Below are 17,215 nucleotides of genomic sequence, written 5' to 3' on the forward strand. Positions count from 1 at the left end.
GATGATGATGATTTTTTTGACAAAAATCAACATAGTTTGCTTTTTTTTTTTTGTTTTTTTGAGCAGCGCACCTCCCATCCGATGCACCACCACAACGATAGAAGGCAGCTATCCATCCAAAATAACGGACTCTTTGCCGCCTCACTTTCACACTCTTATCATCATATTATTTTTTTGTATTACTATTTTTATTTTTTATTTATAACAACAAATACAGACAGACAGACAGACAGACAGATAGATAGATAGATTATCATCTTCAATCAAGGGTAGTAGGTATCAATATATATGTATCATCAATCGATGACCACAATCAAACAACATACATACATACATACAAACACACCAATCAACAAGCAGAATACGAAAATAGAACATAAAACAAGAGAGATAGATAGATAGATAGAGATAGAGAACAAAGAAGAGACAGGTAAAGGAAAGATGATGATGATGATGATGAGTCTATATCGAAGAGAAGAGAGGAGAGATAGAGTAAATGACAGTATTACAAATCTATCTTTTCTTTCATTATTCATATGATGATTGATCATCTATCTGTGTGCCTATCCACATCATCATCAATCATATAGTAGTAGTATTAGTTTGTGTTTGTGTAAGAGTATAGTAGTAGTAGTAGTTTAATTCAACTAATCAATATTGATAAGAGTAAAGGTGGATTACATACATCTATCTAACTTTAGTGTTGGGCGAGAGTGGATGGGTGTGCGTGTGTGTGGATGGGTGATTATGATACATACATCGTCACCCTTTTTAAATGATTGTGAATAACAAACAAACAAACGTTCGATGTACATGTATCTTCTCCCTTCCTCTTCTCCCTCCATCTCCCTTCCATTTTCCTATTGGATTGAAATATACACATCATCTGATATCTGTGACAATAGGAGTGTAAAACACTCAAAACGAAAACGAACAACAACAACAAACATTGTCATACATATCACTTCTACCCTCTTTCTCCTACCTCTACCCATCAATCGTATCTATTTTCCATCTATTATTAAAAAGACAGATAAATAATAATAATAATAATACAAGTAGAACAACAGAGTGTTGGTGGTGTTGTTGTGCGGATAGACACGTAAGCAAAAAAGAACAAGTTGGTTGGTCAATTCAATTAAGACAATAACAATATCAAGTAATAACAAGAGAGAGAGAGAGCTATACAACAAAACAAAACAAGACGAATGTGATGTATTAATTTAAATTGGGTGGTGGGTAGATGATAGGATAGGTGGGGTTGGGTGAGTGATCATCATCATCGATGATATTTTCAACAATCCTACATATCTATCGTATATATCGTATATATCATCGCCTGTTATTTAAGCAATATTGTTTGTTTATTGGATGAAGGAAGAGGAATTATATTATCATCGACGACACACACACAACCAACACCACCAACACCACTCATTCTCTCTTGTCCCATTACTCTCCATTCTCTCTGTCTCTGTCTCTGTCTCTATCTTACCACGCAGCAACATTAATTAATAACAAGAGAACAACGATTTTATTGGACTATATTCTTGGGATAATAATCAAGTAGCTACAGCAGCAGCAGGAGAGAGAGAACAACAACCATCCATTCATTACATTATTGCTATTGTTGATGTTGAAACAAACACAACAACAACAACAAAAAACATAATTCTTTTTCATTAATATCTAAACAATACAACATCAATCAATCGTCAACTCACTTATCAATCATAATCATCATCATCATCATCCTTTCACTACATACATCAACTTATATATTTCTTTCCTTCATTTTTTTACTTACCAATTTTTCTTTTTCCTCTTCTCTCTCTCCCATCGTTTTATTTAAATATAGAGACAGACAATACAGAGACAGACAAAATTAGATAATTTAAAAGGTTTAATTTAGAGTTAGATACACACCACCAACCCACCCACCAACGTAATAGATCTATTTATAATACTATTGTTGGTTTGGCTTGATCATGATCGACAGATCTAGACATATTTCTAGTGTAGCAACAACAGCGTAGTGCAGCAACGATTGGTTGACAATTTTGTTTGTTTGTATCTTGATGGACATTCATTCTTTCTTTCTTTGTGTTGTCACATATGGTGTTTGGAACCAATGATGCCATTGTGATATATCTATGCAGTCATCATCATCATCGTTCTCTCAGGGAACATATAATTATAGTATCAACAGTGTAACAGCAACAACAACAGTAAATGCATTACATGTTGTCTTCCTCCTCCCTCAACCATTCAGATGACTTGTTAGATGAACGGCGGTTGTTGCAATTGGCGAACACATAATCGAACAAAACAACACGAGCAAAACAAAAGATGAACTGCCAACCACTCACCACCTCTATGCGTGATGTACACAAACATGTTTATCTTGCATTGAGAGAGAGAGCCCGATGGATGGTAGTAGTGGGTGTGGTTAGCTTGTCAAGCATTATATATACCACCATACCCATTCTCTTCCAACGACTATCCCCCAACAACACCACCACCATTGTACAATTGGGGGTGAGTGTGTTTGGAGTGTGGTGGGTGAGGGTTGTACTCTGTTCTTGTTGTTCCATCTATAGGTGATTGTCTATAGACTCCTCCTCCTCCTCTTCCTCCACTTCCTGAATCCTCACCCACTCTATACAATTACCATTGTTTGTTTATTTTGGATTGGAACAAACAGTTACTGTTACAGTTGTTTTTGTTTGTTGTTGCATGATGATCTTACCTTGCACCACCATTACCATGGTTGGTTGGTGGTTGCAACAACAAGGGTATTTTCATGATGTCAGTCAGTATAGAATTCATCCTAAGTATCGGTATCACCACACCCCCACAATACCAATACCATCCATCACCCTCCCACTACCACCCCGCACACACCACCAAACTAATAATTATAGGTGTAGGTAGTAGTAGTAATAGTAGTAGAGAAAATAGAAAGTTATAATAATCATTGATTGATAATATAATAATAATAACAATAATAATAATATCATTAATAATATTTAATCAAAAAGAAGATAAGGAAAGAAAGAAAGAAAGGAAGAAGGAAGAACAACAACATCATCATCATCGAGTTACCAAAAACAATTGTTTCAGTCAAAAAAAGACAAATATATAAAAGATTTAAAAACACAGCGGTAGCAGCAGCAGCTCACAGATCGATATCCAGTCAGTCAGTCATCAAGTCAGTACTTACTTTGTCAAACAGTACAACAAAAAAAAAAATCAAAACATCTAAATCCAACTCAACTCCAAAACTTTGCGATCTTCTCCATTCACCACCAATATCATCGCTGTTACCCTGTTCCATTCCTATCATCGTTTTACACTTCATTTACCATCTTTAAAGTAGCAATATAATACAACACAATACATCCAACCAACCAACTAGCATCCAGTTTCCCAAAAAAAAAACAACAGGTACAAAACCAAATGTTAGAGGTGATCACCAACAACATATAATCTTAATATATTTGAAAACATACCCACTAACACACTCTTTTGCCAGTGAATATCCACTTGTGTTTTCTACTTTCCATCATCATCATCATCATCATCAACATCTAAACATCGTGGTTGTAGTAGATCATTTTTAAAAACCAATTGTTTTTGGATGAAATTGCATTAATGCTCCACTCCACCTCTTTAATTACTATTACTATTATCGATTAATATGATTATTATTATTATTATTATTATTAACGACAATAACAACAAAAACAACAATAATTATAATTTAAAAGGAATAGTGATTGATGACAAAAGCGTGTTAATTCTCTACAATCATTCAAATCAATAGATTAAATAATATCTATACTACATCATCATCATCATCATTTATTTTATTTTTTGGTCATTTTCTCAATATCTTGTCAATCGGACTGACAGATAGATACCCACCTACCCACACACACCTCTGCCAAGATATTTATTTTATTATAGTAGTAGTTAATTGTTTGTGATTGTTAAAAGAGTTGTGAACTGGAATAGAAGGAATAGGAATTAGTTGTTCATTCTAATAATAATAATAATAATATTATATATAATTATTACAAAGTGTGTATTGTATTGTATGATTTCATTGTAAAATTTATTATTTCAATTGACAACCCGCTACTACCTCGACATATACAACCAACATAACCATTACACATACATACATCAAAAAAAAAAAAAAAAAAAAAAAAACGAGTTATTTTTAAATCCACCAACAACCACAAACAAACCAGACCAGACAATACAATACGATAGACTGGAAAAAAAACTAACCAACTTTTTTTGATTTAAATATAGATATAATTTAAATTATACCTTTCCTATAATACACACACACACACACAAACAAAAGACAAGACAGAGAAGAAATATTATATTATATTATCATTTATAATTTTAATTAATTGCGACATTTGACTCTTGTTTTGCTTGCTTGATTGCTTGTATTAAATTAATTAATTAATTAATCAATTTAAAAGTGGAAGGGATGGCAGATGCCATCGTGCAACAACAATCGATATCGTTTGGATTAGTAAAAAACAACATACAAAAGAATAGTCCTCATCCACTACAAGATTATTCAAGTAGAAGTACAAGCAGTGATTTAATTAGTTCCAACATGGAATCCATATCCATCAACCAAAATAGCAGCAACATGGACAGCGGCGACGACTTTTCATCCTCGACCAGCGACACACACAGTAATTCATCGTATTCGTCGTCGTCGGCCACAAGCACCTCCAACAATATAAACTTAAGCAGCGCAAGCATCCAATCCTCGCACCTCTCCAACTCGGTCGGCAGCTCCACCACGGCTCCCTCCTCTCCTTCACAACAACAACATCGCCAGCCTTCGACCCCTCATTCACCCGTACCTTCCTCCTCCTCCTCTTCCTCTATTATATCGACTCCCAAGCCATTCCCACTTCACGAAGCAGCGTTCAAGGGAGAGTACGACAAGCTCGTTTCACTTCTTTTATTCACACAAGGTGGCAAAAACCAACCAACAGGAGGATCGACAATGTTGCAAGGATCAGTTGGCGTTGCCAATGGCGGTAGTTCCAAATCGTCGTCATTGGCCAACAGCCCCATGTATACGCCTGCAGGTGCCAGCGGAGCATCGACGGCTGAATACGTAGGTGTCAATAGTTTGGACGATAAAAAAACAACACCATTGCACCACGCCGCCTTTAACGGTCACAAGCAATGTGTCAAACTGCTACTTGCATCGGGTGCCTATCCCGATGTCGCCGATATTGATGGATGCACACCACTTCACAACGCAGCATTCAATGGATACAAATCGGTGATGGTCATGCTCATTGATGCCGGTGCAGACTCGAATTGCATCGATATTGATGGCAACTCTGCACTGCACAAGGCCACGTTTAGCGGGTTTCACAAGTGTGCCGAGTTGCTCCTCAACAATGGTTCACAGGTCGATGCTCGCGATAGCTATGGAATCACTCCCCTACTCAAGGCTGCCTCCAACAAGCACCAGAAATGTCTCAGTCTGTTGATCGAGCGTGGAGCCGATGTAAATAGTCGCGACAATGCCGAATCGACGGCATTGCATCAGGCATGTTACAAGGGTAGTGATAAGGCAATCAATCTTCTCATCCAAAAGGGTGCCAATGTAAATAGTATCGACAAGGAAGGTTATTCTCCGCTCCACAACGCTGTTTTTAATGGATTCGAAGAATGCAGTAGGATACTCCTCGATAAAGGAGCTATCATTGATCAACGTGCTCTAGATGGATGTACTCCACTTCATTATGCATCTTCAAATGGTTTTGATCAATGTGTTTCTTTATTAATTCGTCGTGGTTGTAAATTAGATATAATGTAAGTGAAAAACAAAAAAAAAAAAAAAGAAATAGAAAAAGAGAGAGTAGAATTTGTTTGTTAACCTTTTTATTAATATTTTTTTTAGGGATCTTAAAAGAGGAAGAACACCATTACATTATGCAGCAAATAAGGGACATTTAGTTTGTGTAGAATTATTAATTAAAGCAGGTGCTGAAACAAATATTAAAGATAATAATGGAAAATTACCAAAAAATTTAACAAAAAATCCAGAAATTATTACTTTATTATCTGTTGAAGAGTATGTAAAAACTAAAAAAAAAGTAAAATATATATATATATATATTCTAATATTGTTATTTATTTTTATTTTTTAGTAAAAAGAAAACAAAAAAATCAAAATCAAAAAAAGAAAAAGAAGATACTAATAATAATAATAATAATAATAATAATAATAATAATAATGAAATTGAAGAATTAAAAGTAGAAAATATTAATATATCAGTTGTAGAGGTGGTTCCACAACAACCACAATCACCATCAACAAATAATAGTAATAATAATCTAAACAGTAGTAATAATATAACAAATAATAATAATCAACAACAATCACCAAGTGTTGGATCAACGGGTTCAAGGTCAGGATCAACAGATTCAATGTCAGCTGGTGAAAAGGAATCACCAGAGACAACACCAAAACTTGATATATATGGGTTTGTCAAGACCAGTTCAACAGTAGAAGCTGAAGTTAGAACTAAAAAGACAGACAAGTTGGAAAAGAAATGGGCCAAGATGTGTAAAAACTGGCCCAAGTTTTCCAAATCGGCCAAGCTACGTGAACGTTTACCAAAGGGTATCCCAAGTTCGGTACGTGGATTTGTATGGCAACGTTTGGTCAATATCCAAGAGATCAAAAACAAAAACTCAAATGTAACCTATAAACAATTGCTTGAAGCCCAACCAGTACCAGCCATTGCCGCTCAAATCCAACGTGACCTCAATCGTACCTTTCCAAAGCACAGCTTCTTTGTCGAAAAGGGTGGATTTGGTCAACAGATTCTTTGTAACATTTTAACAGCATTTTCAATTTATAATCCAGAGGTTGGATATTGTCAAGGCATGGGTTTCATCACTTGTCTACTTATTATTTACATGGCCGAAGAAGACGCTTTCTGGGTGTTGGTACAATTGGCTGAAAAATATGGCATGGCTGGTATGTGGATGCCTGAATTCCCATATCTCCAAACTTGTTTTGGTATCTTTGATACTCTATTAGAAAATTTATTCCCACAATTATTTGCACATATTGTATGTAATAGAAAAAAAAAAAAAAAAAAAAAAAACAGAGTAAACAAATAATAGTTTACTAATCAATTCCTTTTTATTTATTTATTTATTTTTAGCATAAACAAAATGTATTTACTCCATTGTTTTCATCACAATGGTTTATTTGTTTATTAATCTATAATTTACCTTTTCCATTGATCGTAAGAATTTGGGATCTTTTCTTGTACGATGGTTTGATTGTTGTTTTTGCAGCAGCCTTGTCATTGTTTAAGATGTATGAAGACCAAATCCTCAAATCAGAGTTTGAGGAGATTCTTTCCATCCTCAAGTTTTCAGGCTCGGAAGACAAGGGACTCCGTCTTGAGGTGTCAACATTTATGAAAATGGTGGTTCATTACAAGCACAAAATCAAACATATTGTAAAAGAAGGACTCATCAAAGACCCAAACAACCATAATAGTACAACTGCTACCACGACTCCAATTAGTAATAATAATAACGAAAAACATTAAACAGACATGGTATTCAATAATAATAAATTATACAATTATATTTCAAACCACAAATCTCATATTTATTAACACAAGACTTTATAAAATTTGGGGTATGTTAAATTGAGCTAAAAGCATAATATTTTATGTTATTTAATTAATACAATCAAACATGTCCTCCAAAGATAATAATAATCAGTTAAATCAACCCAGACGACTTCACGATTTAATGAACAAACTAAAATTGAGAGAGACAGACGAAAAGGAGTGGTTTTTTCTTTGGAAAGATTTACAGGAGTGGTGCAAAGAGTTCAGACAAGTAAACAAATTGGCAGTTAGAGAGTTCTTTATTGTGTGCGGTAAACCAGAGAGACCATCATTCTCTAAACTTTTATCAAAAGGAGGGATAAATCACAACCCATCATCAAAGCCATCAACCATTGGAAGAGAACTTCGTGATATAGTCGTCGAGGCTAAACAAACACTACCTTTGTTGAGCAATCTCTCCTTTCAAGACAAATTGGCAATCACCGAAGAGAGGCTACGCCAACAAGAACATATACCAGTATCCGTCGGTATAAGAGTACAAACAAACCAACCATCCGTGCTCTCTGAAACAGAACTAACCGATATCGAGAAAGAGACTATATCAAAACATCTCAAAGCCATGGAATTAGAAGATACTCCACTATTTACAGTCTTTAACCAAAGCTCATCAACTATGAAACTTGATGGATGATGAGGACAAAGAAAATACTATTTCACAGGAATGTCGATCAAAAATGGACGCTTCCTGATGTAATTCAATTACATCAGGAAGCGTCAGCATGAATGGTGTAATCTGTGGTTTAAAAAATGGTGATATCATAGATACTCATGAAAACTACTTTGTGATTGGCTCTGGTGCATTAGTGGTAGATGGTAATTCAAAATAGTGTCGATGATAAATGCTTCTCCATCAAACATTCATTTTTATTTGTTGTGACTAATTATTTCAGACTATATTTCCATCTTTTTATTTTTAGGATTGATTAAAATGATTAACAATTGATAAAAGGATGGGATACATGTAATGATATTCCTTTTCACCCTTTTTGTTGATAGTTTGGACATAGAGATCTAGTATCTTTCGTAGCAACAAAATATAGGTACTGTCTAGTGGATGTTCATCCATCCATCCAATGACATAGTTGTTGATTCCCAGATTAAGGGCTTGGTGTGGAAGTAACATGTCTTTGGGTGATCGAGCTATAAGGTTATGTACAATGATTGGAAGTGGTAGTAAATGGAAATCAACTGGTGATGAAGATTGGACAGAGCTGGCTGTAAAATCTTTAAACATAAAATGACGATAATTTCTCATCCACTGGTAAGGTGCTCCAATCTCTTTGATTCCTTCTGGTACCAATGCAGTGAGTGAGAATTCCAAATGAGTGAGATCATTGGCCAGACGAAGTGTCCCCTTTTCAGACATTGGACGGAGTAGAGATACATGTCTGAGGAATACAGTTAGGATACGAGCTGCAATTCTCTTGCTCTGTGAAAGTAATTGGGAGGATTGGTATTTGGAGAGATAAAAGGTGTGAAAGTGGGTGATGTGTTGTTGGAGGTGTTCAATATAGTCAGAACATTGCTTTTGCTGTGGTGTTGCTTGTATATTCCAATCTTCTCCGTGCATCTTGAGTGCTATCTGCTCGACTCCGCTGAGGAATATGTCGATGAGTGGTGATTGTATATAGTCGGCACTTTGACGCAGACGCAAGAGTGATCGGTCGATATCCTGGATTGCCTCTCTTGGCAAAGAGGTGTGTGACGACACGAGCGATTGCACCGAGTTGAGCAGCTGCGACGTGCAGTTAAAGAGACTGCAGTTGATGAGCTGAGCCTGTGTTGGACGACTCCCTGTGATCAACTCGAGTGCTGCCGGTCCCGTCTGTACCAATGACTCGATCTTGCCAGCAAACAAATCCAATATATCACATACAACCCGTGTTACCTTGCACAGCAGACTAGTATCGTCGTTTACAATCACCTCAATCTCTGACCAAATCGTTCGGGATAGATCGACCAACTGCTTGGATGTTGGTAGAATGGGTGCTGTGCCACGTCCAGACCACGATGCGCTTTGTGGGAATAGAGATGCAACCACATTGATCATCTTGCTCTTGCTTCGCTCTAGATACCCCTTTTCAAACACACCAATCACCTTGAACAATAGGTGATGGTCGTCTTGGGTGATACCAACTGCAGCAGCCGTACCTTGTTGAATATCACAATAGTTTTGCAATCTCTTTGCAAAGTCATGAAAACATCTTGATATCTTTGGATACTCTAATATAAATGTATTTTCAATGATGGTCGATGATTTGGCTGCAACCAATAAATTAGTTTCCAATACTTTTGTTATTGATTTCCAAAATGTATTTATAATACTTTCTCCTTGGGATCCAGATACAGTAGTATTTCCACCATTTGATGTTGATGGAATACTTGTATTTGATGATTTAATAATATCCATTAACGTTTTATGAGTTGAAGGATCTCTAATTTTTGATAATACACGTTGTAATTGAATAACTTGAATACAAGATGTATACAATGTATCCATTACACTTTCAATCTTTGTCCAAATTGATTGTTTTTGTTGTTGGTGTTGATTATGTTGTTGTTGTTGTTGTTGTTGTTGATCAATTACCAATTTGTTTACATTTAACATTAATTTAATACTTTTTGTCACCTTTTCAGTGATATTGTTTATGATTTGATTCACCTTTTCAACCAATATACCAAGATTGTAAAACACCTGTAATGAACTAGCAACCTCAGATTGATTTTGTGAATTCATTCCTTGCATGATTAAATTGGATGAAGTTACAATAATCTGTTCTCTACATTGATTAATCCATTCTGTTTGTGTATCAACTATTTCAATTCCTTTTAAATCATATTCATTTTTTAATTGATCTAAAAAGTATAAAAAGTATAAAGTAGTTAATACATTAAATTGTATCTATATTCTCTTACTCTATTTTTCTACTCTACTCTATTTTTACATACTTATTTCATGTATAGATTGAGCAGCTTTTGATAGATCACGACCATCATGAAGATGAGTCTTTAACTTTTTAACTTGTTGTAGGTATCGAATGATGACACGTAACAATTCACATGAATCTTGAACACGTTTCAATTGAGTGATCTGTGAATTGACAATATTATAAGGTTCGGATATTTCATGTTTCATATGTTGTATCGATGACTCTAGATTCTGCAGACCAACTTGTAATTCATTCATCTCTTGATCGAAATCTTTAATATTGATAGCTTGATTAAACAAGTCTTGATAATTTGATGTAATCTAAAATGAAATATATATATTAGTAATCATCATCATTGTTCCTTTAGATTACTACTATCGCCATACCTTTTCATTCAACTCTTGAGTGATTTCACGTTTACCAATTGATAACTTCTCAAGTGATGTAGGTATTGATGATATCTTTAATACATTGCTTGTATAATGTGTAACGTTAAAGTCATCACTTTGAAATTGTTGATAACTCTGATCTCTTTCTAATATTGATATAGATTTATGACCACCTCCACCATCAACTTCACTACTACTATCTATATCATGATGAGGTTGTTGGATATCTCCATTTATATTCTTCATGTCCTATCCTTTCTTCTTCCTCTTCTTCTAATCTGACACATTTAAATTGAAACGGTTTGACCATCACAAATTAAGGTAGCTTGGGCAAATGACTTGTTTGAAGTTCGGATTATTCCCAAAAGATGGTTTGGTTGAATTTTACATGAAAATCTTAATACATTATAATAGTTACCATATATATATATATACCTATTTCTATTTTAATATAATATCATAATATAATAAATATATTTATTATAGTTAAATTTAACTATATTTATTTTGGGAGATTGAAGTTTCTAATCTTTCAATCTCCTTTAATAGAGAACTATAGGATGCAACCATCTTGTCAATCTTTTCTTGGTGTCTATCACGTTGGATCTTGTTGAGAATGGAACTACTGGCTGCTTGAGCATCCTCGATTTTCTTTTTAAGTGAATCTGCTTCTTGTTGAAGTTTTCTAAGAGTTGATACTGATTGTAAAATAGAGGTTGTTGAATCGACTGCAGCGACACTGTTGTTGTTCGATGACATCGTCGTTGAGGATGTTGATGTTTGAATTAAAGGTGGTGTTTCAATATTAAATGATGGTGGCGTAATTGGTAATGGTGGTGGGGGAGGTGTATTAACAATATTTGCAATTGGTTGTGGTTGTTGTTGATATTGTTGTTGTTGTTGTTGTAGTGGTGGTGAAGAAACCTCTTGCATAATAGGAGGTGTATCTATTTGAATTTGAATATCTTGGAGTGTTGGAGTTGATACTTGAGCGTGTTGCTGCTGATGTGTTGGAGGTGATGATATACCTCCATGTAAATTGGGTATTTTGACAATGATTGATGGTGTAGATGTAGATGTGAATGCATCGGTTGGTGAGAATGGTTCGTGTTGATCAATATGGCCACTACCATGACCATGACCACTACCGTCACCACCACTGCTTCGGTGATCTCTTTCTCTACGTTTCTTTCGTCGTTCACCACCTTCTGATGGAGATCTCTCTTTTCGATGTCGGTGTCTGTCTTCGCTCGACCCCTCCTTTTCCTTTCTCTTTTTTCTTCTCTCTTCATCTCCTCCTCCTCCTCCCACTCCTCCTACCGATGTCGTCGATGTCGTTGTTGTAGTACTAGTAGTACTAATTATTGTTGGAGAAAGGGGAGAGTTTGAACTGTGTTGTGTAGATGTGCCTGGAGACATGACCGATCTCCGTTCCTCGGGAATACGGAATCCATCCGTATCAAGATGTACATCTCCAATCGACGGAGACTGTGGGGGTATAGTAGCGACTGCTGCGCCTGATCCCGTCAGCGACGACAATGGTAGCTTGATCTTGAGTCCGCCACCACTACTCAATGGCGCAGCCGAGGTTGGTGCACCCGACGGTGTGGTTGGTTGATTCCCATGGTATAGGTGTTGGTTGGCCACCTTGAGGTGATGCGGCACTCTCTCTTTACCCTTGTCGCTACGTGTCTTTCTCTCCTTTTTAACGGGGATAAAGTCACCGTTTGCATTGATGATGCCACTGGGAGACTTTTCAGAATCGAGTGGTGACATTGATGAAGGACGTCCAGGCGACGGGCCCGTATGCGTCAATCTTCGAGGAGGAGGAGACGGTCTATCGTCGAAATCGTCGTCGTCAAACCCTCCAATATCGCGTCGTGTCATTGCATTTGGTTTGGTCTTGATCTTGAGTGTCATGAATCCATTCTCATTGTCTTCGTCGTGATCGATATCGTCTCCACTATCCTCCTCGTCCAATGCGACCTGATCATCAGCTCTCTCCTCAAATATGATCGTCTCGGTCGACCCCGCTGCAAACATCTCTGTACCATACTGCTCACGCAGCTCTTCCAACGTTACAAACTCTGCTTCTTCTTGTTCATTATACCCTGGTTTAATTAATCTAATAACCTCTTCTTCAATCTTTGCAATATCCAATACTTTCTACAAACATACACACACACATATGTTAATACATTGTATCTTTAATATTAATTAAATTATGTCTTTGTATAGCATACATACCTCTTTAGATGCTTCAATGAATCTCTTTTTTACAATGTCTTTGGTTGGTGGAGTGATACCACTTGTTGACTTGAAGTCTTTTGGTATGTCTTCGATAGTTGTTGGGTATTCGTTGTTATTGTTGTTATTGTTGTTATTGTTTGGGTCATGGTTATCAAACACTTGTATAATCTGTCCGACGTCGCCCGTCTTAAAGTATGAGCTCTTGTCCAATGTCTTGTGTGACTCTAGTACACATGGTAGATCGAGTAGTGCTGCGTTGTACTCTTCTTGACCAAACTTGAATTGTACCTGTCTCCCATCCTTGAAAGAGAGATCGATTGGTGTATCTATATGTTTCTGCTTGATCATCTTTCTGACTCTATCTGCGAGTTGTGGTGGCAGTCTAAGTATCAACTGATCTTCACAGTTGAGTGGTCTACCAACACCCATTAATTGATTAGGTTGGTGTCCACCCTGTATTTGTTGTTGTGACTGATTGAGTGACATTGAAGATGTTGATTGTTGTAATGGGTATCCCCCTCCTCCACCTCCACTCTGATGTGAATTGTTGTTATTATTACTATTCATTATATATCTTCGATAGATATATGTATGTATATGTATATCTATCTATCTATCTCTCTTTCTTGAAAAGATAATAAACTATTATTCATCAAGAATGCAAGAGACAAGAAGCTTTAACATTTTGAAAATTAATTTTTTGAATTATTATATGTGGAGGTCGACCTTGAATGATCATCAACTGCATGTTCATTTTTTGCAAGTTCAACAAACAACACTCTTCTTTCAGATATCTTTGTATCCTATACTATCTCTCTCTATCTTATTTATTTATCTATTCTATCCGATCGATCAGTTTGACTAATAGCCAAGAAGAATGGAAGAGATACAGAACTTGGCGATTAGAGCAGCAACGCATTTCAACAAGGCCGAGTATGACAAGGCGTCACAGTTGTTTTTGGAGCTCAAGCAAAAGACGACAAACAATAAAGAGGTGTTGATGAACCTGTCGATATCAGATTACTATCAGCGTAGTTGCAGCAACCCTGCTAAACTACTCGACGAACTATCGTCACTCTATAAAGCTACATTGGTCAAAGACAAGCAACAACAACAATCAGACAGTAAAGACAAAGACAAAGATGTCGGATCGTCATCTCCAACATCCGACCTATCACCCAACACATCACCAGTATTAACTGCTCAGCAGTCAAACAAATCTGCTGCTACTGATTCTCCATCCTCTACCTCTCCACCTCCACCAACTGCTTCATTGTCATCTCCTACAACTACAACTGAATCATCATCATCATCATCATCATCATCAACATCATCAACATCAATTGATAGTGAACAAGCCATTCTTTTATACAATCAAGCTGTGTTATTACATGCGACTAAACAACATGGATCTGCATATGAACATTTAGAATTACTCTACCAAAATATGTTGTTTCTAGACGACTATATTGCCATTCGTGTCTGTTTGTTGATGATCAATGTAGCCATCACCGTGCAAATGTACGACAAGGCATATTCGGTACTTCTCAACCTCGAACAAAGCTTTTCACATCTATACTACAACAATAAGGATGTACCACCGACTATTGATGACGATGACAATAATAATAATAATAATAATAATAATAATAATAATAATAATAATAATAATAATAATAATAATAATAATAATAATCTCTCATCCTCTTCTTCTTCTACTACTACCTCTTTTGAATCATCATCTGCTGCTGCTGCTGAAAATTGGGCAAACACAATGATGACACCAATCGAATTTAGATTCATCATTCATGTTTATAAAGCCAAACTATATCTCCTTTCAAATTCAAATGATTATCTTTATCTTGCCAAAGAAGAAATTAAAAATGCAATTTCAAAAGGTGTAAAGGTAAGTAAACCAAGCTAGCTAAACTATCATCCATCGGTCAGTCTCCAACATATTAATATGTTGAATCCTTTTATTTTGTTTAGATTAATTACAAGTTATTACCATCATGTCATTTATTAAAAGCAAATTATTATAATAACCTTGGATCAAATACAAGCAAGATGGTTCAATTTTTAAATCTTTCAAAGGATGGTATCAATGAAACCCCAAATGAACCAACTACTCCTCCAACTACAACTACAACAAATGTCGCTCCTCCTCCAACTACAACGTCGACAAAAGCAAAGAATTCAAAACAACAAAAACAACAACAACAACAACAACAGCAGCAACAACAACAACAACAACAACAATTGCAGCAGCAACAAATTAATCCATTATCATTTGGAGTTGATTTATTTATTGAAGATATTACACCACAAATTTATTTTAATAATCTTGGTTGTTTACATTTTGATTTACATAAATATACATCATCAATATTTTATTTTACAAAGGCATTAAAATCTTCAACTCCAACAACTACTTCAACAACACCTTCAAATAATAATAATAATGGCAAATCATCTAATAATTCATCTTCATCGGCAGCAAATATAACAGTTGATCCAAAATCAATTGAACATGACAAGAGAACAGAAATATTTTATAATACTGGATCATTATTATTGTTGACTGGAAAACCAGAATTGGCATTTTCATGTATTCAAGAAGCTTGTTTACTTTTACACAACAATCCATTGGTTTGGTTACGATTGGCTGAATGTTGTATCATGGCACATGTCCAAAGATGTCGAGAGGATGACAAATCAAATCAAACAAACTCGATTCAAGTGTTTGATAAAGATGATCAATACAACAAACGTATCCTATTACCAAATCAATCAGGTCTTCATAAAGGTTTACAAATTGAAGATAGTGATGTTCATTCAACTTTAGTGTAAGTCAAATTCATAAAAGAAGAAATGAATGAATAGAATAGAATAATAATAATTATTAATCATATATATTATATTTATAATTATTTAGTGATGAAAATGATGAATCAAGTAGGTTAGGTACATTATCATTGGAATTTGCAGCCAAATGTTTAAGAAATTCATATTACATCCAAAAGAAAGTTTTAAAACAATGTAAAATCAATAATAATAATCAAAATAATCCAAAGAAATCTGCTGCCTCTGCTGTATCTTCTTCCTCTAGTACAAATAATAATAATAGTAATCCATCAACTACATCTTCTCCACCATCATCATCTACATCTACTATGCCATCAACAACTTCCAATAATATACCATCGGGAGTTGATTTATACCACCAAAACGCCATTGAATTAATGTTGTCCATTTTGTCATCACAAGCATACATTGCATTGTGTACTTGCAACCCAGTGGTGTCACTTACAGCCTCCAAGGAAATGTTGGCTATTTGCAATGAATATCCAACCGGTCAATACGATAAACACAAATTCTACGCTCATTTATATGCAGCTGAATCATGCATCATGTTGAATGCTCCAGATGAAGCAATCTCATTCCTACCACCACAATTCATAGATTCAATTGGTAGTAGTGGAGCTGTAGGAGGAGGAGGAGGTTTGTCAATGGGTGGTGCTGCAAGTAGTGTAAACTCTCCACTCAGTACATCAGACTATCAAAATATATTCTATACCAATCTTGCGATTGCCTATCTTGTCAAAGATAATATCCAAGATGCATTAAAATGTATAGAAACCATTTTAAATGATAAACAAAATAATAATAATAATAATAACAATAATAATAGTAGTAGTAGTAATAATAGTATGATGAATGATTTCGATGGTAAACTTATATTATTACAAGTGTATATAGAAGTAAGAGCAGGTAGAAAATTAAGCGCACTTTCAATATTATCAAAACAAAGACCGGTACCAATTATATTTTCTTCTTAAATTCAAATACACATCAATAATAATAATAATCATGACAATAACAAACCATACCAATCTACGAGTATCTTTTAGAATAATAAGATGGATAAATA

General features: G+C 35.3%; 7 protein-coding genes across 7 annotated transcripts; 3 read left to right on the forward strand and 4 right to left on the reverse strand.

The window, feature by feature from the left end:
• Positions 1-195: 195 nt before the first annotated feature.
• Positions 196-1,840, reverse strand: DFA_11231 (uncharacterized protein; the record flags this gene model as incomplete). Its single annotated transcript, XM_004350124.1, has 4 exons — positions 196-257; positions 339-462; positions 759-860; positions 1,808-1,840. The coding sequence occupies 4 exons, from the start codon at positions 1,838-1,840 to the stop codon at positions 196-198; spliced, it is 321 nt and encodes a 106-aa protein (XP_004350174.1).
• Positions 1,841-1,958: 118 nt separating this feature from the next.
• DFA_11232 (uncharacterized protein) lies at positions 1,959-2,141 on the reverse strand (the record flags this gene model as incomplete). Its single annotated transcript, XM_004350125.1, has 1 exon — positions 1,959-2,141. The coding sequence occupies one exon, from the start codon at positions 2,139-2,141 to the stop codon at positions 1,959-1,961; it is 183 nt and encodes a 60-aa protein (XP_004350175.1).
• A 2,369-nt stretch (positions 2,142-4,510) lies between these two features.
• Positions 4,511-7,628, forward strand: DFA_11233 (ankyrin repeat-containing protein; the record flags this gene model as incomplete). The annotated part of the gene is made up of 4 exons (XM_004350126.1): positions 4,511-5,868; positions 5,957-6,130; positions 6,207-7,137; positions 7,233-7,628. 4 exons carry the CDS (start codon positions 4,511-4,513, stop codon positions 7,626-7,628), a joined length of 2,859 nt encoding a protein of 952 aa, XP_004350176.1.
• A 151-nt stretch (positions 7,629-7,779) lies between these two features.
• DFA_11234 (uncharacterized protein) lies at positions 7,780-8,346 on the forward strand (the record flags this gene model as incomplete). The annotated part of the gene is made up of 1 exon (XM_004350127.1): positions 7,780-8,346. One exon carries the CDS (start codon positions 7,780-7,782, stop codon positions 8,344-8,346), a length of 567 nt encoding a protein of 188 aa, XP_004350177.1.
• Positions 8,347-8,762: 416 nt separating this feature from the next.
• cog5 (oligomeric Golgi complex component) lies at positions 8,763-11,280 on the reverse strand (the record flags this gene model as incomplete). Its single annotated transcript, XM_004350128.1, has 4 exons — positions 8,763-8,819; positions 8,872-10,571; positions 10,665-10,965; positions 11,032-11,280. The coding sequence occupies 4 exons, from the start codon at positions 11,278-11,280 to the stop codon at positions 8,763-8,765; spliced, it is 2,307 nt and encodes a 768-aa protein (XP_004350178.1).
• Positions 11,281-11,526: 246 nt separating this feature from the next.
• Positions 11,527-13,851, reverse strand: taf7 (transcription initiation factor TFIID subunit; the record flags this gene model as incomplete). The annotated part of the gene is made up of 2 exons (XM_004350129.1): positions 11,527-13,200; positions 13,282-13,851. The coding sequence occupies 2 exons, from the start codon at positions 13,849-13,851 to the stop codon at positions 11,527-11,529; spliced, it is 2,244 nt and encodes a 747-aa protein (XP_004350179.1).
• A 310-nt stretch (positions 13,852-14,161) lies between these two features.
• Positions 14,162-17,123, forward strand: DFA_11237 (putative CCR4-NOT complex subunit 10; the record flags this gene model as incomplete). The annotated part of the gene is made up of 3 exons (XM_004350130.1): positions 14,162-15,190; positions 15,274-16,130; positions 16,220-17,123. The coding sequence occupies 3 exons, from the start codon at positions 14,162-14,164 to the stop codon at positions 17,121-17,123; spliced, it is 2,790 nt and encodes a 929-aa protein (XP_004350180.1).
• Positions 17,124-17,215: the final 92 nt, after the last annotated feature.

Source organism: Cavenderia fasciculata (assembly GCF_000203815.1).
Source record: "Cavenderia fasciculata unplaced genomic scaffold Scf_EUAJFUG02HR96I-5, whole genome shotgun sequence".
Classification (NCBI taxonomy): Eukaryota; Evosea; class Eumycetozoa; order Acytosteliales; family Cavenderiaceae; genus Cavenderia; species Cavenderia fasciculata.